The following is a 26,368-nucleotide window of genomic DNA, read 5'->3' as shown; positions in this document are numbered from 1 at the left end:
CGGGCCAGTGTGGGCCAGTGCGTGAGGGCGCGGAGGGCCGTGTCAGCGAGACGCAGAGCGCAGCCGCCACCACCAAACGGACATGTTGGAGCCCAGCGCAGCCGCCGCTGCCTCTTTTTCCTCATCCTCTGAACGGGACTGAGAGGGGCCCGTACCCCTCCGCCTCTGCCGTCCGCCTCGCCGCTTCGGCCGCAGCCTCTTCCTGACCGACCTCGGGCTCCGCCGCTCGTCGCCTCCCGCTGCCTCCAGGCCCGGCAGGTTCCTCCGCCCCGCTCCGCCGCGGCGCGAGGTCTATGTGACCGGCGGGCCCGGAGCAGCCGCCGCCGCAGCACTAACATGGACGCCGTCAACGCCTTCAACCAGGAGGTGAGGGGTGCACGGGGCAGGGGGTGCCGGGCCTGCTGCAGGAGCCAGGCCCCGTTTCTCCCGCCGCCGGAGGTTTAAAGCTTTGGTCGTGATGGGGACTTTTCCTGCACCGGTTCCGGGGCGGCCGGGCCTACGCGGAGCGGCCTGTGGCCGGGGAGAGGTCGCGGCGACCACGGGAACTGACCCCCACACCCCTCCCTCTCCGCGCACCCCCGGGCGGCGACCTCGGGCTTGCCCCCTTCGCCCCCTTCCGGCCTTCCCTAGCCCACGTCGGCGCCGGTTCCTCTAACTTCGCCCCCTTTCGGGTCTGGTGTTCTAGCGCTGTGCTCCCAGCCCCGTTATCGGCTTCGCAGTGTCGGGAGCCTGTAAAGGACTAAGAAAGAAGTGCGGGCGGGCGTGTGGGGTTGGGGGCGGGGGACTGGGAGCATCTGCCGGTCTCGGGGCTGGCGGAGCGGCCGCCTCGGTTCTCCTGTTGCTCTGGCCGCGGCGAGCCGGCGGCTGGACTCTGATCCTGAGTCGGGGAGGAGTTGGAAAGGGTGTTCATCCCCCCTTTCCGAGATTCACACACTTGGGAAATGGGGTTAATAAACGGAGAGGGGGCGGCGGCTCCTCATTTCGAGTCGTGAACACAACCTTCTTATAGGTTCCATGGCTCCAACGTGACACCTAAAAAGTTGAATGAGAGAGAAGTGTATTTGCTCCGCCTTAGTCCGCTAGAAAGCCGGCGTTGGCCTCCACTTGCCCACTTTCGCACCGCCTCTCGAGGTAGTTAATCCTCGGCTCCCTTCTTCTGGAATATTTACATGTGAAAACCTTCCAAAACCGGGAACAAAGCTGCCTACTGCCTTAAAGCTCTCTAGTTGTATCTCTAATCATTCCAGGTGCTGGTCGATACAGAATCGATTTGAGAGGAGGGGATTTGACCATTGGTGATTTCAAATGCAGTTACAGAAGTGGATTATCTTCCTTTTCCAGATACTAAAGATAAATCAGCATTGGAAAAATCAGATGTAGTAGTTTGATATGTGTTGATGTGGCATTAATAACTTGCTGCTGCTCAATGAGATTTTGTAGTTCCACTTGTCACAGAATTATGGTATAACTTTCCTCTCAAATTGTGGTGCCATAGTATGGGACCCTCCAGTTAGGCTGCAGTTGAGACCATTTATTGCCTTACAAATTATCCTAAAAATGATTTTTTTTCCACTGATGGGTACATAAGATATCTTAACTGCACTAGTTGCAACTGGTATTGGACAGAGTCTTGCAAAAGTTCAATAGTGATGATTTTCAAAACGATTTTTTTTCCACTGATGGGTACATAAGATATCTTAACTACACTAGTTGCAACTGGTATTGGACAGAGTCTTGCAAAAGTTCAATAGTGATGATTTTCAAAATAACAAAATTATATTTCCTAATTTTTGATCGCCAGAGGATTTGTGATAATGCTCCAGATATTTCAGGGTTGGAAGTTGGCTTTGTTTCCTGAAGGTAAAATTCACTGGAGTATTGTTTCCATGAAGGCAGCGAGTTTCTGTTCTTTTCCCCCTTCCCCCACCATAGCAGGTACCTGGCAAATACTTTTTAATCGAGAAGGAACTTATACAAATAGCACGACAATTATTGTTAAAAGATTTCAAGTACATTTTTCTCCCAAGGTAAAAACTATTGAATGTTTTCAATGAATGAGGAGAGGGATTTTTAGTGTATTAAGATCAGAAGTATTTAATTTTGATTCAGTCATTATGGAAATTGACATTAAATACATTATTAAGCAAAGTATTTTATACTCCTATTAATTCCAAGCCAGTGTGGTCAGTTTTTTCTTTGAAAAACTACACTAGGAATGGTATTGATTCCTTGAAGAAGGGAAATGGTATTTTGACCTTTTACATATGCAAAATGAGCATTTTCTTATCATTGTTCATTTCCCCCCAAGTAGTTTTCATTTCTATTTCTAGCCTTTATGAACTGCAGATTGTATTTGTTATGTGTATGTCGCCAGTGCCAACTCTTTTCTGCTAAATTGAAACATCTTTTTGAGAAATAATCTGCTTTTAAAATCCATCTTCTTGTCCATGCTTGATTTTTAGTGCTTCTCAACTATTTCTCCACATTGATGAAATGTTACGTTTCCATAACTTCAAATCTCCCAAGTCTATTTTTCATTTAGCAAACTTTTGAGTGCCTACACAGCTGTGTCCTGAATACTGTTGGGATACAGAGGGTCTCTGCTTTCACCAGGAGCCTAATCTAATGGAGGACATAAGACTTAGGCAGATAACTTTTATATGTGTAGAACAGCTTCCTTTGGGAACCTTAAATGTACTGTGAAATGGCCATAGGGGATCAGTGAAAACTTGGAAAGAGAAGTTATCAGTTTTAGGATTTCAGAACGTGTAGGAAAGAGTGATTAAAGGGCAACAGTGCTGAGAAATAAGTGAGTTGTAGTTTGACTCAGGAGACTACTGGAAAGTAGGGATGGTAAAGTAATTTGAGGCCTGACAAGTTTCATGTTTGAATTTCATATTTAGGCTGCGGGTAAACACTGAAGGTTTTAAGTAGTGGGGTGATATAATCAAAACTCTGCTTGATTTCATAGTGGTTTGTATTGTAGGAGGCAGAGACTTGGGGAAGATTGGCGGGTTGGGGACAAAGGTGGGAGAGGTAAGTAAAACCTGAATTTTAGGCAGGTCTATAAAGGGAATGAAGAGGAGGGGAAGGATGTGTGGGCCAAAGGAATCCATGGACCTTGGCATCCCATAGGTTTATAAGTGCCTTTTGCCCCCCAGTTCTAAGAGTTCTCGGTGATGATACCATTAACACAAGTCAAGCAGTCATCAAAAGCATATTTAGTGAAAAAGAAAATGTGTTTGATTTTTGAACAGGTTGAGTTTGAGTTATGTGTGGAACAGTCATGGGGAAATTTTTGGCAAGCAATTGGTCATACAGGATTCAATCATGGAAGCAACCAAGAGATAGAGGAAGATATCTTGGAGTCACTCTCAGATGTATGTACCCTGGAGAAAATTAAGAAGGAGAGAGAAAAGGAATACTTAATATAACATCTAGGCATGTCAGGCACTTTATATATACATATCTAATTTAATAGGTATATATTCCCACAACCCTGCATAGACATTTAATTATAGATGAGGAAACACATTTTCAAAGAAATTAATAATTCACCCAAGGGCACGCAACTGGCTAATAGTGGAGCTGGGATTTGAACACAGGTCTGTCCGACTTAATTGCTGCCTGAATATAATATTTTGTATAATACCAGGGAGTGGTCACAGGTTAAAGACCTAAGAAAAAGGCTATTGAAATTTTTGAGGGTAATAGGATTTGAAGTTTAGGGTTGAATGGTGATTGGAGATAAGGAAATAAGAGGTAGAAAATGTAAAGTATTCTTTTTAGAGGTTTGGTTTTGAAAGATTAGAGGGAAAAGTTGCTTCAAAGATGAAGGGAAATGAAGAGCAATTAACAATGTATTAGGCACTGGTACTAGGCAGTTCGTATGTTTATATAGTATATATAAGGTTTTAGCCTTAGTAGTGTTTAAACCATGGTCTCTATTAGATGAGAGTAGGGGCTTGAGCATTTTTGGGGAAAGGGGATGTGGAAAAGCATAGTTTAAAGCAGCAAGAGATGACAGTTAACTTGGAGCAAAGTTGTGAATAAGAGGAAAGGGATACATCAGAAGCATACGTAAAAGAAGTCCATCTCTGGTATTTATAGAAGGAAAAGAAGATAACAAAAATGAACTTATTAAGAGTATCAACTTAACAGGATATTTGGAGGATTTTTATGACATGACACTGTGTTAAGTGTTGTGAAGGATGAAAAGATGAGTGAAAAAGAATCAGTGATCAGTTATAGCCACTACTTAATTGTGCTCTTTATACACTCCTTAATGTGAAGTATTTGGTGTTTATTTAAAAGTTTGTGGGAAGAATAAAGATTATAGATTGGATTTTTTAACTCATCGATTGTATTTTTAGCCTTTAATCAATCTTCTCTAAATCCAAAAGAATATATCTTGCCCCTCCCACTTTTCTTGCAGCATCTACAATTTAAGGTGTTTAATGAAAGTACAAAAATTGTGCAGAGAAAATAAAACAAGAATTGGCAGTTGTTACTATTTTGTTTTAAGTGTTCTTAATTTAAAAATAAAATTTATGAAGTTAGTCATCCTTTCCAACTCTGCCCCCCCACCCCCAATCAGAGGCAATCAAATAATGAATTTGGTATTAATCTCTGTGGCCCATAAACAGTATATAATCTTGTTTGGTATGTGTAGTATATTGTACATATTCTGCAGTTTGCTTTTTTTGCTCAAGCATTATTAGTACTACATTTAAGATTTGGTCCATTTTTGCTGATGAACTGCAGTGAACTTTCTTAAACACATCTCCTTGTGCACGTGTGTAAGATTTTCTTTATGATGTCTGTCCTCAAGCTTTTAAGAATTTAAAGGGGTCAAAAACTGAAAACCACAGAGAGCTTTTGTATCTATGGGTTATACCTATTGATATTTACCATATTAGAAATTTAAACTGAGAAATGTTAAGTATTTGTAAATTTATTAAAAATAACAATAAATTCATTACATGTTAACATTTTTAGTGAAAAATAACATTTCCAAAACAAAAAATTAGTGAAAAGGGTGGCATTGTTTTACATTTTTGCAAACTTCATTTAAACTTTGTTTTAATAAAATCTGATTTCTCTTATCTACTTTTTCATTCAGTTTCTTGCAGTAACACATCAGGTAACATCTGGAAAGCACTGCTGTACACTTGTAAGAAAATGAATGAAAAAGGCAAGAAATATCTTAGTATTAATATGAAAACAGTTTTGACCTCACAGACCACTGGAAGGGACTCAGGGATCCTCAGATTACCTTTTTGAGAACTGCAGCACTGAGATGTGTGCATATAATGCTACTCTGCAATGCAGCATTTATAATGCTTCTAGAAAATATGAGTAGTTTAATATTCATTTTTATCTTTATAATCAGACATAAATTAAGCTTTTTGAATACTTAATGTAAAAATTGGCGTTGGTATACTTACCCAGTTGGGCTCTTTGTCTTTATCCACCATGTTATTCTGAAGAAACAGTTGAGTTCCACATGTCAGTGGGGAGTTTATTTCTCCTTCCTCTTCTCACTGTAGATCGGTTCTGTGTGACTATTGTATATTTCACCTGTTGATTACTAAGTGTTATTGCCTTCTAGAATTTAGATCATCTGATAAGGATGCCTTGTTCAGTATTTTTTTTAACCTGTGGTATTAATCTCTTGTTTTTGATCATTCCTTTCTTCTCTGAGGGGTTATTTAAAGAATTAGACAAAAGAGTTTAAACAAAGTTCTGACTGTATAAGAGAAATAAAGAATCAGGTCAACAATTGAAGTAAAATTGGGGTTTTCTCTTGCCACATTTGACCATGTTTTGCTGTTATCCCAGGAGTTTCTGGATATTAAAAGTTATAGTTTTCTTTCTCTGCTCTTTCTTGACTCTTCAAGGAACTTTTAGTCATCAACAACAGTAGAGGTCTGGCTTTATAGTGAGTGGAATAAAGCTGGGCTCTTCAGAGCTTTCTGTACAACATTTATCACTGATGATCTTGTTGCAAATACTGCCCTCCCTAGTCTATCATTTTGTCTAGTATTTGATTTTAGAAAAGATTGCATGCACACATGATAAGGAATTGATTCAGAGAAAAATTATGGTAACAGAAAAGTTGGTTTTTAAAGCTTGTAAAACTACCTGTTAATAAAAAGTTGACAAAATAGTAGGGTTTTTTTGTTTTGTTTTGTTTTGTTTCACCAGATACAATTTGTAGGTTGTTCTCCACCATGGAGCAAGAGTGAATATAATTTACCTCAGTATTCCAGGTAACTTTTCTATAGCTATCTGCACACATTCAAATGTCACTTTAAGTATACCTTGATAACATGGTAGGCAAAAAATTGTTACATAAATAATGAGCCTTTGGTATTATTCATAATATTTGTTGAGACAATATGCCAAGTCCTTTTTTAGCACACTTCAGAGCAACAGCATACTACTATAATGATAAGCTAAAGCCAAACTGCACTGTTATCAGGTACATAAAATAAACAGCTTATCTATTAACAGTTCACATTTTGGTAACATTGATTGATTAATATTTTTGTCGAACCACAGAAAAGGTAGAAACGGGTAATAGTTAAATTTGCATTAGGATACATCTTACCAAGATGTGTTGAGAGCTCAGATTAGAAAAGACATGCCTACATTTCTGTGTTAATATTAAGTGTAATTAACAGTATACTGTTGTGATTTTCTTTGAAAACTAGAAGATGTTTCACAAACAATATTATAATTTATTATACTCTGATCACCTTGATCCAGTTCAGTATCTGCATGGTTTGTAGATTACATTTCATTGCTTTATAGTTAGAGCTCTTTGTTGGTACTTGTGAAGACATAGAGCAATATGTAGACACCTTGAGTGGAGTTAAGAATTAGAAGCCAGGGCTTTAAGTTGGGGGTGGGGGAGGACAGCAGGGTTCAATGAAAAGTGGATGGCCATCCAAATACATTTTGAAAGTTACTTGTGTTTGGGTAATTGGTGATTCTTAGTATAAATCCATGTGGGTCATTAAGTCCAGTCGGAATAGACCATAGAGCAGTAGTGTAGCTAGCCTATTTGACATCCAGAGCAGATTTTTCTTTTCTTTCTTTTTTTTTTTTTGGACACATCCCTTTGCTAAAACAAAATTAATTTTGGAAATAATCATGAAATGAAATGTAAAAATGGCCAGAAAAGAAACTGATGTTCTTGTTGAAAATACTCCCTCACACACACGCATATATAAAACCATACCAGTTACAAATATTACGGTGGAAAAAAGTAGTCGATTAATACTTTTAAATTGCATTAATTTTTTTTTTTTTTTGAACAAATGGAAGAACTTATCTTCATACTGGTCTGTCACAGTAATGAATAATATTCCAGTTTCTTTTCAAGCCTTAACTTATGCAGATTTGTCAATGACTGTTAAAATTGATGTACGTGTTTGTGTTTAGCAGACAGTTATGACTGGATTTATCAGTCTGTCTTCACCCATGATTGAAGAGCACTTTTTGTTAATTTTAGTTACAGAAAGTTGTACATGAAGCAGCAGGTATACAAATAGGAAGTCTTAAACATAAGGTTATGTTTGGTATGGATTTATAAAAAGCCCGCTTCACAATACTAGAAATCACAATACCATCCATGTCTTTTTTTCAGCATTGATTCTGGTGACTTTCAAAGGTTTCCTTGATCAAAAATTTCACAAGTAGTATTTACCCAGAAATATTTGGTATACACTTAAAATTCTGTGTAAAAGTTCATTTCCTTACAATGGTTGCTTAGTAATGGTATTCTCCATAGTTTTTGTTCGTGGGTCTTTTAAAGCTTTGTATTTCAGTCTACATTTGTTCAAGGTTCATTCTGGCTGTTTGTAAATATTTACACCAGAAAAAAAGATATCTCAGGAAAGAAAAGCTGTGTACAGCTATCATAGTTTGGATGTACTATTTAAACACAAGAATATACATAGGTACCTCAGAATTGGAGACAGACTGAGACAGAGGAAAAGCTCAAACTGTCCTGAATCTTTTTGTATTTGCTCTCCAAGTGAACAGGGACAGCAAATCTGCATGTGCTGGGAACTGACCATGTAACTGGAGGTTTCCTTATGAACTTCTGTTTGGAATGGATTGGCTTATAAAGGATACGTAATAAAAATGTGCAGATTTGACATTTGTTATGTTGTTGAAACTCAGTAATAACCACAGCAGTAGTTTAAAATTGAGAGTCTCAGTCAACAAAATATTTTGAGGGAAGGAATATCTTAACCCTGGTGTTATTTACAATTGCCAGTGTTTAATGATAATAGAACAAGCTGACTGAAAGTTTATTGTTGTATTTGGAGTCTTGAGACATTTCACCCACCTACAGCCTGCTCCAGGGTGGACTGCTCTGTTGCCCCACTCTAGGTATGCTGTTGCGTTAGAGAGCAATAGTTGACCAACTCTGTAGTCTGTAAATCTCCTTCTGCAATATCCCCAGTATATCTTTATGTACTTTATCATGAGTATTCCACTTTATTTCCTACTTTTGACTTTGTCAAAGTTAAGTTTTGAAGTAGAATTAAAATGTAAGGACATGTTTTATGTTAATGTAAATTTCAAAAACTTAGTTTTAAAAAAAGTGAAATGTCCAAAATAAGTAAATCCATAGAGAGAGAGAGTAGATTACTGGTGGGCAGGGAGAGGAATGGGGGAGTGACTGCTAATAGGTAGGGAATTTCTTTGGAGGGTGATGAAAATATTCTCAAATTAAATAGTGTTGATGGTTGCACAACTCTGAATATACTAAAAACCACTGAATTAAAAGGGCGAATTTTATGGTATATGAATTGTATCTCAAAGCTGTTTTACACAAAACAAAAACATTAGGTTGTAACACCATTTTCATTGTTTTGTTGATCTTGAATTCTAAGTTTGTTCAAAGGATATCTTTAGTTTTGACATGCTATTTTAAAGAAGTAATGCAGTGGGGACAGTTACAGGAAAGGAGAGGAAAAGAATCCTGCATTTGCCTATTCAGTAACAGTCAGGTACCAGCTAACGGATTAAGTGTTTTACATATGTACATTCTTTCCATTTTAAAGGTAAGAGAACTAGAGAAGTGGTATGAAGAGTTTGAGGTCACAGTGTAGAAGTGGCAGTTCCGAGATTTGACTCAGTCCTTTAAGAGCCCATCTGAGCCCAGTCCATAGCTTCATATGGCTTCTCTACAGTTTTTTGAGTAGCTAATCCCTGTTGAACTGTTGAAGGAGGTTCCATGAACAACTTTTGTACAGTTGAAGTTTGGCAGCAAGTGATAGTATCAAAATAATGTGTACTTTTGGAAGGATTTGTCAAAGTTTATGAACAACACAGTAATACTAGTAGACACCAACGTTTAAAACTGAAGATATGAATTTGGCAGTTATATTTCTCTTACTAATTTCTGCTCACAATTAAAATTTTAATTGATTAAGGATTTTATGAATGCTAACTTTTTCTTAATTTTTTTTTCAATCAAATGATTTTGTCCTGGAGCCAATTTTTATTTATTCTATTGAAGTCCAAGAGGAAATATTTAATTAACAAAAATGATTTATAGCCAACTTTGAGGGGATGCATAGTTCACTAGTGAGGCACTATAGAAGTAATCTTGAAATCTGGCACCTGTGCTAGTGAATTACAGCAATAGCATGGATAAAACATTTGGCATTACCTAAAATCACCTCCTGGCCTATTTCTTGAGCAAGTGAAATAGAGTTATGGATTTATTGCAGTTCAGTGAACCAAAATGGAGGTAAGGAAGGGAAAATGACCTGTTGTGGTGAGCTGGAATTGAATGGGTTAAAAGCCCCGGGGAGGGAAATGCAATCTTGGTTCTAACAGTAAAAAATTTTAGTGAAGGGTAGGCCCTTGGAAATTGTAGGGGAGGTAGTCTAAAATGAATAAATTAGAGCATACTTTATAGGGTAAGTCATCAGAAGTTAACTACTTAGCAAATTAGTTCTGCCAGCAACAAATGGTAACAATTAGGGGTTAGTGATATAATTAAAGAGTGAAAAATAATGTAAATGAAGTTTAAACTGTTTGCTGTATTATAATCTGTTTTTAAAATTTTCTTTATGCACAAAGAAGTATAAGTAACCTAAAAATAGTTTCATATTTAATATCAATTATAATTTTAACTTACTTATGTGTGTTTATTTTGTAAAACATCTTTCTAAATTCTGGAACTAGGAGAAAAGTCAGCGAATTTGTGAAAGAATGTGGTATGGTAAAGAAATTTAGGAAAAAGTAAATATGAGGTTTTTTTTAACCTTTCGAATTTGAGAATATTATGTGCTGCTTTGTTGCTTGTAAAGTATGTGTTTTGGAGTCTTTAGAAATCTGAAGATTGAATTTTATGGAGAAATAGATGGAACTATGGTGTTTATGTCAAACTAAAGACCTTGCTTATCAGTAGGAGCAGTATCTTTTTCTTGATTCTTTGTTTTAAAAAGCTTTTTAAATTTTGTTCTACCTAATAAAAATGTTTTTAAAAAATTGCTCTACCTTAGGAATATTTCATACTGATGCCAGACCTGTTTTGTCTTCATATCTTCCTGTAAGCAAGTGGAAAAGTGGTTAAACATTTAGGTGTCAAAGGGTTTGACTCTGTGAAAAGTAAATGGAATTTACATGGGAGTAAATTTTATATTGCTAATTAAAGGGATGCTTTCTTTAATGCATAGATGTCTACAAAAAAATACATGTAGGACAGTGATTTCCCAAATTCAGATTTTATATCATCAAGGGCTTCAGTTATTGTAAGGATTTCAAGGGTGAAATTTTTAAATTTATTTCTGAAAATTTTAGTAGTTTTGAAACATTTTATTAATGATTTGCAAGTTTTAGATTCAAACATAGTTAACTTCAAAGACAAGAATTACTCTATGGACAAGTCTTATCTGATAATGATGATTCTATATATTCTTTTATAACTTTGTAATCGAAAGTTGGAGAACAATGCATTTTTGTATCTTAGACAAAATTAAAGTTCATTATTAAATCCATGAATTTTTTAAATTTTAAAATTAATGCAATTTACGTAAATTAAATTACAAGATAAAAGATTAATAAAATATTCCTATCAAACACCATTAATGTTTTAAAACGAGTATTTCCTTTTATTCTTTTTTTCCCTTCCCCTTGTGTTTGGAGATGTTTATATGGTTTCCAGATCTTTTTAGTAACATGAAATTATTCTCTGATTATTATTTTCTGAATAGTCATTGTAGAAAATTCGAGAACATCTGGGCTGGCTCCGTGGCTCACTCGGGAGAGTGCGGTGCTGGTAGCGCTGAGGCCGCGGGTTTGGATCCTATATGGGGATGGCCCATGCACTCACTGGCTGAGCGTGGTGTGGACCACACCATGCAGAGGGTTGTGATCCCCTTACCGGTCAAAAAAAAAAGAAAGAAAGAAAAAAGAAAATTTGAGAACATCTGATTATTGCTGTAGATAAATTTCTGGAAATAGAATTATTGGTTTAAAAAGTGTGGACACTTTTTAGTCTTGTTTACATAGTTTTAAATTTCTCTCTGGAATTAAAGCTTGCCCATTAGGTCTTATTAGCATAGTGCCCTTTTTGCTTTATGCTAATCCACCCTCGTGCCAGTTCAGTAATTGAAGAATTGTACTGCATCATTTTAATTTGTACTTCTTTGATTGTTGATTGGTAAGGTTGAACATTTTTTTCCTATGTTTATTAATTAGCTATTAGGATTTCCTTTGTTAATTGAGTTGCTCTCTGTACATTTTTCAGTTTCGCTTTATCTCTTACTGCCTGTACATGCTGTTGATTAACTCCTACACAGTATTCTGATTTCATAATAGAGTGGCATAGTGGTACTTGTCCCCCCCATCACATTACATTGCCCAGTGTTAAGAAAGTATTAATCCAAACATACCTTTGGTAAATTATGTATTAAAGGCATAAAAATGTCTGATAAGAATAGACTGTAAACTATTCCTTACCTAATTGTTCTAGCAATAAATGTTTGATGGAGTTGTCTTCAGGCTATAATTAATGGATTAAAAAATCTTTGCAGAAAAATAATTTTAAAAGATTTTTTATTAACTGTTTGATATTATGAAATTTAGTGTGTACTTTTATAGGTGTTTATATGTTACTAATAAACATTAAAGTTGTATTGGATTTAACTGTTGATTTGGTTTAAGCCAGTGTATCTGATATATGAGTATTGAGTCAAATGAAAGAGGAGGAAAGACTGTAGAATTAAACAGTTTGATGTCTACGTCTAACAAGAGTGAGAGATTTGAGTACCAGCTTGTCACTGTGAGTGTATGTATTTCTTTTTGGAAGCATTCCTTTTTTTTTTTTTTTTTTTTTTTTTTTTTAAATGTAGCCCTGCTGACACCCTCATTTTAGAGATTCTGAACTCAAAACTGTGAGATAAGTTATGTTGTTTTAAGCCACTAAGTGGGTGATTATTTATTACTCCAAAAATAGGAAAGCCAATTCACTCTTAGATCCCATTAACATAGGACTACATCTAGACCCTGTTCATTTTGGAATATCATACTTAAAAGGAATTACCGGGATAGTCAGATCTAGAAACCATATCATATGTCTAATCATTAAAGAAGATAGAAACATGCTAGTTATCTTCAAGTATTTATTATATGAGAGGGATCACAATTGTTCTCTGCTCCACTGGCAGAACTGGAACAGCAAAGGAAAGGTATCAGAAGGGAGATTTGGGGTGCATACAAAGAATACTGCTTGTTATAACCATTGGAGCTGATCAATTAGGAGTTATTAAGCCCATGTTGCTAGACAGAATCTGCCAGATATATTGTAAAGGTGGTTCTGAATTTGGTACAAGTACTGGGTAAGTATTAAGATCTAATACAGTTTTAAAAGTCTTTGATAATTACTGTATTTTCACCATAGAGAAGACTTCTCTCAGTGTACCATTTGAATAGTAGATGCAATACAAAAAAGATGTTGGTAAGCCATAACAAAAAATTAAACTCGTGTGGGTATAAGGATTCCCGGGGCATTGTATAGCTCTATTTACTGAGCACTTATGTGTCAGGTACTGGGCTAAGAGATTTATAAACATTATCTTATTTAATCCTAACAACTTCATGAGGTGAGATGAGTACTGTTAATCCCTGTTTTTCAGATTTTAAAAATTAAGTTTAGAAAGGTTAATTGAACATGTCAAGGTTTTTGCTGTTATTAAATAGCAGAGTACCACGTTACTTTGACTAATCCTCAAACACTATGAATTCTTTAGGTATATCATAGGCCACATACCTTCTTCCCTTATCTTGAAACTCATTTTTACTGAAAGGGATCAGAATAATGGTTCTTCATAATTTTTAAAGTACGTTGTATCTCAGGCTTCTATATGTCATGTCATGCAGCAGGACAGTGGTCATGTTTAGACTTTTCTCATAAAAATCCAGCTAGTGACAGAGCAAAGAGCCAGACTCATATCTGCTGCTGGCGAATATCATGCTTTTCCTGTTATGTCTATACTTATACCTTCCATGGGGGTCTTGTATCCATGGGGCTGCTACTACTGCTATTGTATGTAGGAAGATATCATGGTATCTGGCTGCTTTTGACACTTTTTTTTTTTTTCCATTGACAGATTACTGTAATTGGGAATACAGGCTGTAATGGTCAGGGGAGCACTGCACCTAATGATATTTTTTGAACACTTGGCCTGTGCTGGTTGATTTACTAGTCATTTCAGGTAGAAAAACTCATTTAGTTCTCACTGAAATTGGTATCAAGTAGATATCGGTATATCCTTTTTACATATGAGGACATTATGGCTTAGAGATAGGTTAAGTAATTTGCTCAGAATCTACGTGGCCAGACTCAGATTCAAAACCAGGTCTTTCTGGGCTGGCTGGTAAGCGCAGTTAGTTAGAGCACAGCCATATAATACCAAGGTCATGGGTTCAGATCCCTGTACTGGCCAGCTGTGCAAAAAAATAAACAAAAACCAGGTCTTTCAGACATTCTCCTGAGTACTACAATGTCTGGGATTTTTTTAATTAGTAGACTTTGTTGGAATTATATTAAATTTTATGGATTTCAGCCTTGGTATCTAAAGGTGATTTTTTCCCCCCCCTTGAGGTTGTTGGCTGAAACTGGATGTTGGTCAGAAATAACTAGTGCCTGAATTATCTTTGCCTCTCTTATCTACTCTGTATAATACTATGTGTATTCTAAACTTGATTGAAAAATAGAAATTTTTTTATGGCATAGTGGTGCTGCTTTTTACCCCACAGTTTGTTCATGAGAAATGTATTAATGATTTAAGGGAATCCACATATTACTGAAAGGTGACTAGCAGTCAGTTCGTGCCTTATTGGCCTCATTTCTAAAATAAGAGAATTTTTCTCTGGGTCATTGGCTTCATGTTTTTTTGACCACAGTCCACACAGTAAAAATTACATTTTATATTGAAGCTCAGGTGCTGTGCATACTTACCCACACAACAAATCTGAGAAGTTTCACAAAACTATGTGCAATGCTGTGTTTTATTTTTCACTCTGTTCCACTAAAAGTTCTGTCATCACCCATTAAGTTTATTTTTACAATCTACTAATGGATTTCAACCCACAGTTTGAAAAACACTGCTCTGGATTATGTTCAGGATTTTCTCCCTTTTTTCAACCAAATTATGTGTAGCGGTAATATTAGTTAACATCTGTTGCATACTTAGTGCTAGGTGCTGCACTAAGTGCCTTTATACCTGTTGTTTGTGTTTAATTCTTAAATTTCTCTAAATCAGTAGGGACTATTATTCTCCTTTTACAAGTGAATAAATAAATTCTCAAAGCTAACAAGTGGTAGATCCAGGGTTTCTCAGGTAGTTGATTATGGAGCCTGTGTTCTAACTATTACTGTAACGAATTTGTTATGCAAATTTAGTAAAAATAATCAAAATCTTAGACTACCACAAGGTTGTATACTTCTGAGAGATACTTCAGCCAGTATTGGTGACCATGACAACTCTTTTTTATTTAAGATTATTAAAGCACAGCTTTGTTCTAGATACACATAAGGACTCAGTAATATATCATTTACAGCTAACACGTTCATTGTGTTTTAGAATGAGAAAAATAAACTGCACATGAATAGAAAACAAAACAAGCAGAATAATTGATTTTTAATTAAGGGGAACAAAAGTCGAGTTGGTATATGTAAGAATGTGGGGGTGGGAGTAAAGACCAGGTAAAGAGAGAAATAAGCCAAGGTTTATTAAGTACTCGCTATTTTAGATGCTTTCATATGGTAACCTGATTAACAGTTTTATAAAGAAAGCAGTAAAGTATTCATATTGTATCACAGGAGAATCAAACACAGTACTAGGTGTAATAGAGCACGTGTCTTCCCTGGAAATAATTGGTTGAGTCAGTATTTAGAAAGTAGAATTTTAGGGCCGGCCCGGTGGCGCACTGCTACAGTGCGCCGCTTGGGAGCGCGGGAGCGCTCCAGCCGAGGGTTCAGATCCCACATACAGACCGGTTCCCGCTCACTGGCAGAGCGAGGTGCGGGTGCGACACTGAGGGTTGCGATCCCGTTGCCGGTCCGGGCGCGACACTGAGGGTTGCAATCCGTTGCTGGACACGAAAAAAGACAAAAAAGGGAAAAAAAAAAGAAAGTAGAATTTTACTGTATAACATGCTGGCTTTTAATACTCTCCCTCATACCTTAAGATAAAATTGAGGTTTGAAACATAAAAACAGTGTATTGGTCTTAAGTCTTGTGAAATTGAAATTTGATTGCTTTGGTATATAGCTCACTATTCTGATCATCTAAACTATGTTTACAGTTTTTTTCTCCCTCAAGTCAGCATATTCATTATTAAATTGTAGGACCATTTAAGCATCAAAAAATTGACATTAAGTATTATAGTAACTTACATCGCCTCTAACTTGTCGCTTGGGTGGACGAAACTCTGGGCTACTTATTTTCTGTCGTGGAAAAATTATTGGATTCAACTACTTGTAACAATTATTTGTTAATTGGGTCTACATTTCATTTTTTTTTCTGCATTACATAGCTATGTAGTCATTATCATCTTTAATGTCTGTGCACTATTCTTATGTGCTAGTGTATTCTAAATAATTTCCTTATTGTTAAGTACTTATTGAAAAGAATTTGAGTTTTGGGAAATGGTAGATTGCAGATTAAATTCTTCCACTCAGTTAGCTTTATGACTTTAGGCAGATTCTTGAGCCTCAGCGTCCTCATCTGTAGAATGGAATTATAACATCTACCTCTCTATATAGGCTATTAGTATTTCTGTCCAAATGGGCAGTGGCAATGTATATGGTTAACAGAAAATACATCAGTTTATATTAAAGTGTGTTAGTATAATTTCTGGCTCTCTACCCAATAAACACATTTAGATATCAGGGAAGCCTTTTTGCATTCTGAGATATTGTTGCAAAGCAGTTGGGGGGGACAGGGAGAGGGGAAAGAGGAGAGAGAGAAAGTGATAGGAGGAGGGAGGGAGGGAGGGAGGGAGCTGGCCAAGGCCCATGACACCCGCATCATTTTGGCAGGGGAGCCCAGGGGGCTTCGCAGTGGCTCTGTTGTGGCTGGGCTGGATGTGGACTTGGAGGGTGGGGAGGGAAGTGGCATGGCTGAGCCCCTTGGCCCCCTCCTGTCCCTGCTAGGGGCCAGGCCACATAACATTTATTGAGCTTTAAAAGGTAATTTTTTAAATCTTCATTTTTGAAACTTCTGTGTCTGCCTGTAGTGTTTTTCTTCATAAATTATAACAAATTGAAATTCACAGCTTTAAGATTTAAGAAAAGCCTTGGTAAAGGGCATCTAAAAAAGAAATTTTTCTGTGATAGAAGCTTCATAATGCCATCAGGGAAGAGATACAAGGGTGGTCAAATATAAAGCCTCAAAACATGGTCCTGTCTCCTCTTTATGTGCCAAGCACTGAGCTTGCCCCTTACTAAACTCTCAGGGATTTGTTGAATGAATTAAAATGAGATAAAAATGCATTTCTTTTTTCTCACCTGCTACTCATTCCTTAACCAATTGGAATTTGGAATCTCTTTCGAAGAATATCATTTGCAGCTACCTAATTGCCAGAATGATTGGGCAAGGTTTGGCTTGCATTCTAATTAACCTCTTGTAGCATTTGACTGTGCCAAATCCCTTTAATTTCTGGGTTTCCACATTGCCCTGGTGTTTACTTGTACGGTCCCCCTCTCTGCTACATTGAAATTTTGTATACCTTAGCTAGATATATGTTCTTGGCTCCCTTCTCACTATAAGCTTCTTCTTGCCCATCCTCATGGCTTTGGTTCTGTAACGTTTCAGTTTCTAGCCTGGACCTGTCTTATGTTTTCAAGATTCATATTCCTGTCTCGGCCGGGATATTCAGTAGGCATCCCAAACTAGATTTAATATGTTTCATTGTTATCCCTGAATCAATACAATATACAGGCAGGCTCAGATGCCTGCCTGATTTTCTTTTTTTCTGTATTCTTCATCATATATAATGGTCTCTGCACAAATTTAGTCAGTAAGCAGCATTGTATAAGGGGATGAGTATGCTGTTAGGGAGTGTAAGCTTTAGAATCAACATATTTTAATTCAGATCTGTTTCCTGGGCATCATCTAAAACAGATGTAACCCTTTCTGAGTAGCATCTCAAAAGAGGTATAACAAGTCTACCTTAGCTAATTTGATTAAATAAAATAATATATAGTAGGCACTTAAATGTTGGTTCCCTCTTCTCTACCAAAGTGGTCTTTTCTTTTTTTTTTTTTTTTCCTTTTTGTCTTTTTTCGTGTCCAGCAACGGATCGCAACCCTCAGTGTCGCACCCGCACCTCACTCAGCCAGTGAGCGGGAACCGGTCTGTATGTGGGATCCAAACCCTCGGCAGGAGCGCCACTGCGCTCCCAAGCGGCGTGCTGTAGCAGTGCGCCACCGGGCCGGCCCAAAAGTTGTCTTTTCTTCATGGAATGTAATAACACCCTTCACCTGTGTCTTAGAAATCATAGTACCTGAAAGTTCTCATGCTGGTCTTTTGCCTGAGTGATGGTTATACAGCTATATGGTATAGTCTGTACTTTAATTCTTAAAATAAATTGTGATAATTTATATATAGACTATGGAGTGTTTCCTCAAAAGCTACACTAGTCTGTCTTGTGTACTTGTTTGCCTGTTTTTTTTTTTTAATATGGCAAGTTGCTTACAGCTGAAATGATAAAGAAGTGCTTTTTGGAGCATTAGGTGAATATTTGCTCTAGCTTAGGGCTTCATTAAAATTTACTCCAAGCCTTTAATGGTCAGAAATAGACTTCATTAAAATTTACTCCAAGCTTTGAATGGTCAGAAGTAGTTGTGTTCTCACTGTTGCTCATTCTTAAGATCCATGTGTTAACTTTTTTGCATCCCCTTTCTCTGCTTTAAGGTATAGAGAAGGAATAGAACAATAAGGTGTTGTAATTTTTTGCAAATTTTTAAATCTTTTTGCCTCTGGGTTCGTGATTTTTTTTCCCCCTTTTTTGCTGTTTTTAATATGGGCTTTTCTCATTGTATATTCTAAGTGCTGATGGAGGTATGTAGGAAAGCTCTTGGTTTTTATTTACTAGCCAAATTGTTAAACTTTTAGTTCCAAAAGTTTTTTTTTTATTCTCATAATTAATAGATTGCAAATCTCTTCATGAACAGAGGAATTGGCCTGTAAATTTACCTTTTCTTTTAAGTTTTTGTCTTGTTTGTTTTTTAAGCTCTTTTCACTTATGGATATGAAACCTCCCATCTCCAGAGCCAAGATGATTCTCATCACTAAAGCTGCTATTAAAGCTATTAAGGTAAGAATAAAATAAATATGTTTAATTTAAGAAATGATTTTGACATTTCAGAAATGTTAAACATGAGCATTCATCTCGTGAATTAGTTCAGGACTCAAAGAACACTAACCAGCTTTCACTGAAGGTAGGTGATAATACTTCGCATTTGCATTGTAACATATCTCTTCATAGCAGTTTTTCCCCCTATTTCATTTAATCCTTGTAATAAATCAGCTGAGTATTAGCTTCATTTTTATTTTTGAAAACATTGGGCTCCAAGAAATTAAATTTCTTACTCAAGATCACACTTTAATAAGTGACTCATTTTAGAACTGCATTGTTTATTTCTGATTCTGTTCTTATTTCTCTCATAAGGTTGCTGAATATCCTCCTGCTTTATGAAGGTTTAGTGATTAAAAAATCTAAGAGAAGGACCTTCGGTTTTGGGGGGTTTTTTTAGTTTTCTGTTTTAATTAATTTCTTTCTGATTTGTATTTGAGATTTTCTTCATTGATGATTATATATTCTTGTGGTTCTTTCAGTATTATCTTGATAATTATTTAAATTATACAAATATTAAGGTTTTAAGTATTTTCTAATTATATGAAATGTAGAAATATACAAACTGGACAGTAATTTTCTTTTAATTCTTTTCAGCTTTATAAGCATGTAGTTCAAATAGTAGAAAAGTTCATCAAAAAGGTAACTATCTGTTTTGTTATTTATGACATTTATTTGTAATGTACTTTTGTAAATTGCAATTTGGATGCTTGCTTCTAAAAGCACTCTACAAAAAAGTAATCACTGGAGGTTCTTTTTAATCACTAGAAATTTATTTTAATTTTTTTGTGGCTGGCCAGTATGGGGATCCGAACCCATGACCTTGCTGTTATAAGGCTGTGCTCTAACCAACTGAGCTAACTAGAAGTTTAAAAACAAGTTTGATTGGGCATTTACTGTCAGCTTATCACTCAACTTAGATGTCATGCCTCACAACAGAGTTTCTTGTTTGTTGGGCAGGACCCTTCCTTAAACCTGATGTGCCTGCTCTACCCTTTGCCCTGTCTACTCTGTTTACATTTAACTAGTATTTGAGTATTTCAAGTTGAGAATTTGTGTGGAAGTGGCCTAGGGATTGGTAAAGGAATGTCAATTCTGGGAAATTGTGTGTGGGGAGGTATAGAGGGATCAGAGAAAAGAAAAAGTTATAAAGTTTTTCCTACTTTTCATGCTCCCATCAGAATTCAATTTTGAGTTTTACAGTTATCTGTTGTTTATAACTGTGTGATTAGCACATCTATCTCAGTAGAAGACTGAGAATGGAGACTTGAACATCTTTGTCTCATCTCTCTGACCTGGAGCTGCACCATGTAGTACATACTGATAAAAGTTTGTGGAAATGTCTCTAATCCACGGCCTTTGCATACTGGCTTAGGGATAAAAGTTAGAGCTCCAATGGACCAAAAAAAGTGGTCACTAGAAGTTTTTTATAGTAGTAAATCAAAGTACAAATAAATAAAATGGGAAAAAATTAAAATTATATGCCACCAACTCCAAATTACTGCAGTATTTACATTTGGATCTGTTTATTTTTTATATATGTACATGTACACTTATCAAAGGAAAAATGGAGACAGTACTGGTTATTAACCTACTTTTCCCACTGAGTTTATCATAAACATCTGCAGAGTATTCCTTTGTATGATTGTTACCACAATTTAGCTCCCCTATGGTTGGATATATAGATATTTCTGTTTTCTTACTTTTTATAGACAATGCTTCAGTGACTAATGCTATGGAAAAATTAGATGCGTCTTGTTTTCCTTAGCCTAAATTCCTGGATACAAAATTGTTGGATCAAATAAGACTTTGTTTTTATTGATAAATCATCTTCCATACATCTTCCATAAAGGGTTGTGCCTGTTTCTCTGCTATTCTTTTTATCTTTGTTGATTAGATTGGCCCCAAATAACTTCTTTTTAATATTCATTTCTCTGGTATTATACTTTAATATAATTAAAATTGACTTGTTTAAAAATTTTTTTGTTGTTAATTTTTAAAAGGTAAAAATTGTTTTGAGCAGGATGAGTTGGTGTAGAGATTATAATAAGTGAATTTGTGTGAAATGGTTTAGGAATTGGTAAAGTAATGTCAATTCTGGGAAATTGTGTGTGGGGAGGAAGAGGGGTCAGAGAAGAGTAAAATCTTAGGGATCTGAAGCATCAAGAGAATGGTAATTCTATATAGGCACATGGGAAATCTGAGAAGCTAACCAGTTAGCTGAAACATTTGAGTAGATTCTAAACAGAAACAATTATTGGATGGATATATAGAGTTTCATAAATGTGAAATTAATTGGTGTCAAATTGTGATTTTGCTTTTCTTGTACTGACTACATCTCTGTTCCTACAGTGTAAACCAGAATACAAAGTTCCAGGATTATATGTAATTGACTCAATTGTGCGACAGTCTCGTCATCAATTTGGAACAGATAAAGATGTTTTTGGGCCAAGATTCTCTAAAAACATAACTGCCACATTCCAATATTTATATCTTTGTCCATCTGAAGATAAGGTATAGTTAATAATTTTTAAATTAAAACATATTTTTGTTGGTTTTGTTTTTATTTTAATACTTATTTAAACATATGTTAGATATTCGAAGCCTACTGTATTACTAGATAAAATCTTCATGTTATGATCTCTGTGAGCTTAAAACCCAATTTTTCTGCATTGTCATTTCACATTTACCTGTTTTCTTGTGAAGTCCTTCAGGAATGTTGCATGGTTGTAATATGAAAGGACCCAAATTTATAGAATCAAAGAGTGGAAGGGTGGTTGCCAGGGACTGGGAGAAGGGGGAGATGCAGAGTTGCTAATCAGTGGGTATCATGTTCTAGTTGAGCAAAGTGACTTAGTTCTAGAGATCTGCTCAACAACATTGTACCTACAGTTAACAGTTTTGTGTTTTACAGTGTAAAATTTAAGAGGATTGATTTCATATTGTGTTTTTACCATGATAAGTTTTTTTTTAAATATAAGAAAGGAGCACCATGTTGCTTTAAAGAACATAGTGTTGGAAAGATGTGCTTGTATAGTTGAATGATAAAATTCTGCAGTAGAGAAAAGCAGTGCTCATCTCAGATTGTTGCTTATCCCAAAAGGAAAAGGCCAAAAATGTGGTCTTCCATCAAATATATAGAGCTGCTAGAGCATAAAGTGATATTCATTAGCAATTCAAGTACAGTATTTAATTTCTCATATATATATATATATAGCTGGTTTTACAATGTACTAATACTAATAGAATGATAGAAAAACATTAGAGATGTAGTAACTGGACTCTAAGTGGGGGAAACACACTGAAAAATATACACAGAATTATAAAGAAAGGAGACATTTTTTAAAAACAAATGTTTTATAAATATGAGTGTTATAGATTCTGTGTTTATATTCTTGGAGAAGTGCTCTTGTACGAAAAATGTACCAAAAAAACCAAAATGATTCCTTGAGTAGGAGATAAAAGTTGTACACATAAATAACATATCTTCTCTGGATCTCATTCTTCATATTTATTTTAGTTGGCCACAAAACAGCTTACCTCTTGATTACAGGCCAGTTTCTTAAATGTTTTAACTGATACAATCATCCTGAAGAAGTTTTCCTTCACTTTGTTCACTTCTGTAAGATGACTGGTTTTTTGTCAGTGATGGATTTTCTCTGTAACTATAAATAAAATATAATGAAAACTTTAAATAACATATTTCTTTTTATTCTCTATGTCTATATTCCATCTCTCTTCCTTACTCTATATTGTACCACCAAAGAAAGGCTAACATAGGGTTGTTAACCTAGAGTCGTAATTCTGATAGATTTTTTTCTTTTTATGACACATACTTAGTATGAAAATGTTAGCCTGGGGTAGGGGGTGTACTTCTCTCTTTTTTTTGGTAAGAGGTATAATAAATTATTTATCCAGATATTTATTGTATATTCATGTTTTCTTACACATAACAGAGTAAAATAGTTCGTGTGCTGAACCTTTGGCAAAAAAATGGAGTCTTCAAAATTGAAATTATTCAACCTCTTTTGGACATGGCAGCAGGAGCCAGTAATGCCGCCCCAGTAGCAGAAAATGTTACCAATAATGAAGGTATGGTATAATGAAGGTATAATGAAGTGTATCTGTAAGGTAGATAATGGTATAACTTTTTGTATGTGAAAGGTTTGGAGTCTTATCTGGTAACTGGTGGGATTTTTCCATAAGAAGGAAAGTTGAGTTTACATCTTAAAATATATTATTTTCTTCCGTAAAGAAAATCTTATTTCCAATAAAATTGTGCTCTTCTGGTACTAGTTATAGTATAAACTCTAGTACCACAATCTGTGTATTTTACTATATGTCAAACTGGATGGGATTTTATTTTAGCAAAGAAGCTTAATGTTTAAAAAGGAAAATTTGTACTTTAACATTTTCTTAGGACTTAATGCCTTTTTCTTTTTTAGGCTCACCTCCACCTCCAGTAAAAATTTCTTCTGAACCCCCACAAGCCACTCCAAACTCTGTACCTACTGTACCACAGTTGCCCAGCTCTGATGCTTTTGCTGCTGTGGCTCAACTGTTTCAGACAACTCAAGGCCAGCAGGTAAACTACCTGCTCAAAGGTTAAATTGTTTGTAAGGTTAGGTGCTGTTGTCAGTTCTTGCTTTCCATTCCTCATTAACAAGCACATTTAGGGGGGAAAATGTCTACTTTGCAATGGCATGGGAATAATGGGGAGAATGCAGAAGTGAAAAGTAAAGGAACAACACACTTAGAAAACAGCAGTATCCCTTTGAAGAGATCAGAACTGCTAAGTGTCCGGTGTTGTCACAATTCTAGCCTTTCTGACTGATTCAAAATTATTTGGATTGGGGAGAATTTTTCCATATTTCTAGAATCCTTATATTTACCTTGTTCACAATTCATTGTATATTTTCTTCTCTTTCACCATCATTTTATATCATTGGGGTTGTGGGCATACATTTTAACCTTAAACATACACTGTATCTTTGAGAGAGAGAGAGAGAGATGTATATATATCTCATATATGTATATGTTCATTTACAGCAAACTTAACCATTAGTGAAAGATTGATTTTTTTTTTTTTTTTTTCCAGTTTAGTCTGTGCCCATGCTATTTTGCGTCACCTTTAAGTTTTTTGTTATTTTTTTTTTTAGTAAATTGACTTCTGATACTTTGGTTATACTTTGTTGTGTGATATATCAGTTTTCCCATTCTTTAAGCTTCAGCAGATCCTTCAGACTTTTCAGCAGCCTCCAAAACCACAATCTCCTGCCCTTGACAATGCTGTGATGGCACAAGTTCAGGCTATCACAGCTCAGTTAAAGACAGCTCCTACACAACCACCTGAACAAAAAGCTGCTTTCCCCCCACCTGAACAAAAAACTGCATTTGACAAGGTATGCTTCTCTCATATAACCCACCCCACTGTTTGTATCACTCAACTTGGATTGTGGGTTATCCCTTCTGTCACTTCTCTGTGGATTGTTCATTTTATTGTTTTGTGGTTTGAGCGATTTTTCCACCCTCAACATCAAAGCATTGATTATTTTTCCTGGTTATAAATGTAATGTATTCTCATTGCAAAAATGTTAAGTGAGTAAAGGAAAGTAAACAGAAGAAAATTCTTTTTTAAACCCCATACTTGAAGATTACTGTAACATTTTGTTGTGTATCTTTTCAGAATTAATTTCCTCTGGATATATGCTTTTCTTTAATTGGTCAATACATACCTGCTTGGTTTTTTTTGTTTGTTTGTTTTGTTTTTTTTTTGTCTTTTGTCTTTTTCCGTGTCCGGCAACGGATCGCAACCCTCAGTGTTGCCCCCGTACCGGACCGGGGACCGGCAACGGGATTGCAACCCTCGGTGTTGCCCCCGCGCCTCGCTCAGCCAGTGAGTGGGAACCGGTCTGTATGTGGGATCCGAACCCTCGGGCGGGAGCGCCGCCGCACTTCCCAAGTGGCGCACTATCCAGTGCGCCACCGGGCCGGCCCCATACCTGCTTGTTTTGATCTTACTCTTGTCTCTTTTTTGTTGTTGTTACGATGTAATGGATTTAGATCTACATTTTTACTGAATGCTTTTTAGTAGTAGTCTATTATATGGACACACTACAGCTTAGCTGTTCCCCTACTGATAGACATTCAAGTAACTTTCAGTTTTTTGCCGTTAAGAAACCTTTGTTACCATATATATATTATGAGGGTTAGGGTTGTTTCATTGTCTTTCAACTGCTCTGTGGGCCCTGTGCTTTTTTAAGGCTTGTTTAGGCCACTAAGGACAATGGGTATGCTGAACATGCTCAGAGCTTCCTGTTGAAATTTTAACCCAAACAGCTCCAGTCTTGTCCTTTTTATTTTATCTGTTGGGTTTATGGCTGTATAAAATTTTATTTCGTTTTTTAAGTTCCACTGCAAAAAACACAGAAGGTTGGAAATCAAAGAACTAGGTAATATCTTTCGTTTTGTCACCTCTAAAATTTCTGAGTCTTTCCAACATTCTAATTATAAGATATAAGAACTTCTATTGTTAGTCCAAATTAAGAAACCATGTAATAAATACTGGTTTTCTTTATACCTTGATGATTTATGAATGATTACTGATTGAAAAGAAGGTTATATAAGTTTTTTGAGTAAAAGAACACATGCTTATAGGAAAAAAATACACAACCAATACAGAAAGTTATAAAGTAAAAAGGGAAGCTGTTCCATACTATTTTGAACAGATTTATTTTGGTATGTTCTTTCACACCTATTTTCATGCACTTGTGAGTATAAATTCTTCCATACAAGATTTTGTTTATTAGTCTTTTGTTGTGTGTTATTAGGAAAACGCTTGCCACTTGTATTAAAAAAGAATTCTATATTTTTTTCTTGTAGTTTTGTATTTTTGTTTTTTGTGTTTTTTCTCTTTAGTTCGTTTGGAATCTTGTAGAATATGGTTCAAGATAGCTAAATCTTTATATTTTGGAAATAGCTAGTTCTCGCACTACTTTTGCATACACTAAGTTCCCATATATTTCTGTGTCTATCTCTGGACACTGTTCTGTCCCACTAATATTTCTGCATCATAACAATTAAAATACTTGTAACTTATTTCATTTCCCCTCCTCATTACCCATTCTTTTTCAGACTTTCTTTGGCTGTTCATGGTCATATATGTTAGGGTTCTCCAGAGAAACAGAACCAGTATTTATATCTATTATCTAGATACATTTATACATACATACATGTTTAAGCAATTGGCTCATGCATTTGTGGAGGCTGGCAAATTTGAAATTTGTGGGTCATGTCAGCAGGATGAAAATTTAGTTAAGAGTTAACATTGCAGACCTGAGTGAATTCTCCCAGACAGCAGACTGGGAACTCAGGTAAGATTTCTGTGTTGAAATCTTGAGGAGAATTTCTTCTTCAGGACACCTCAATTCTTGTTATTAAGGCCTTCAACTGATTGGCTGAGGCCCGCTCAT

The 26,368-nt window shown here is 36.1% G+C and overlaps 1 protein-coding gene across 2 annotated transcripts in view; it reads left to right on the top strand.

Moving 5' to 3' along the window:
* The window catches only part of SCAF4 (SR-related CTD-associated factor 4), a 52,468-nt gene continuing 26,100 nt past the window's right edge, over positions 1-26,368 (top strand). For both annotated transcript variants that reach the window (XM_008566506.1, XM_008566504.1), the window contains exons 1-7: positions 1-366; positions 18,774-18,857; positions 19,494-19,538; positions 21,249-21,410; positions 22,853-22,988; positions 23,342-23,481; positions 24,122-24,298. In XM_008566506.1, the coding sequence (XP_008564728.1) occupies positions 337-366; positions 18,774-18,857; positions 19,494-19,538; positions 21,249-21,410; positions 22,853-22,988; positions 23,342-23,481; positions 24,122-24,298 (774 nt within the window). In that variant the 5' untranslated portion in view covers positions 1-336. The remainder of the gene's footprint in view (positions 367-18,773; positions 18,858-19,493; positions 19,539-21,248; positions 21,411-22,852; positions 22,989-23,341; positions 23,482-24,121; positions 24,299-26,368) is intronic.

This window comes from Galeopterus variegatus, unplaced genomic scaffold (genome assembly GCF_000696425.1).
Source record: "Galeopterus variegatus unplaced genomic scaffold, G_variegatus-3.0.2 Scaffold248, whole genome shotgun sequence".
NCBI lineage: Eukaryota > Metazoa > Chordata > Mammalia > Dermoptera > Cynocephalidae > Galeopterus > Galeopterus variegatus.
Note: the sequence above shows the minus strand (reverse complement) of the source record. Positions and strands in the feature narration are given on the sequence as shown.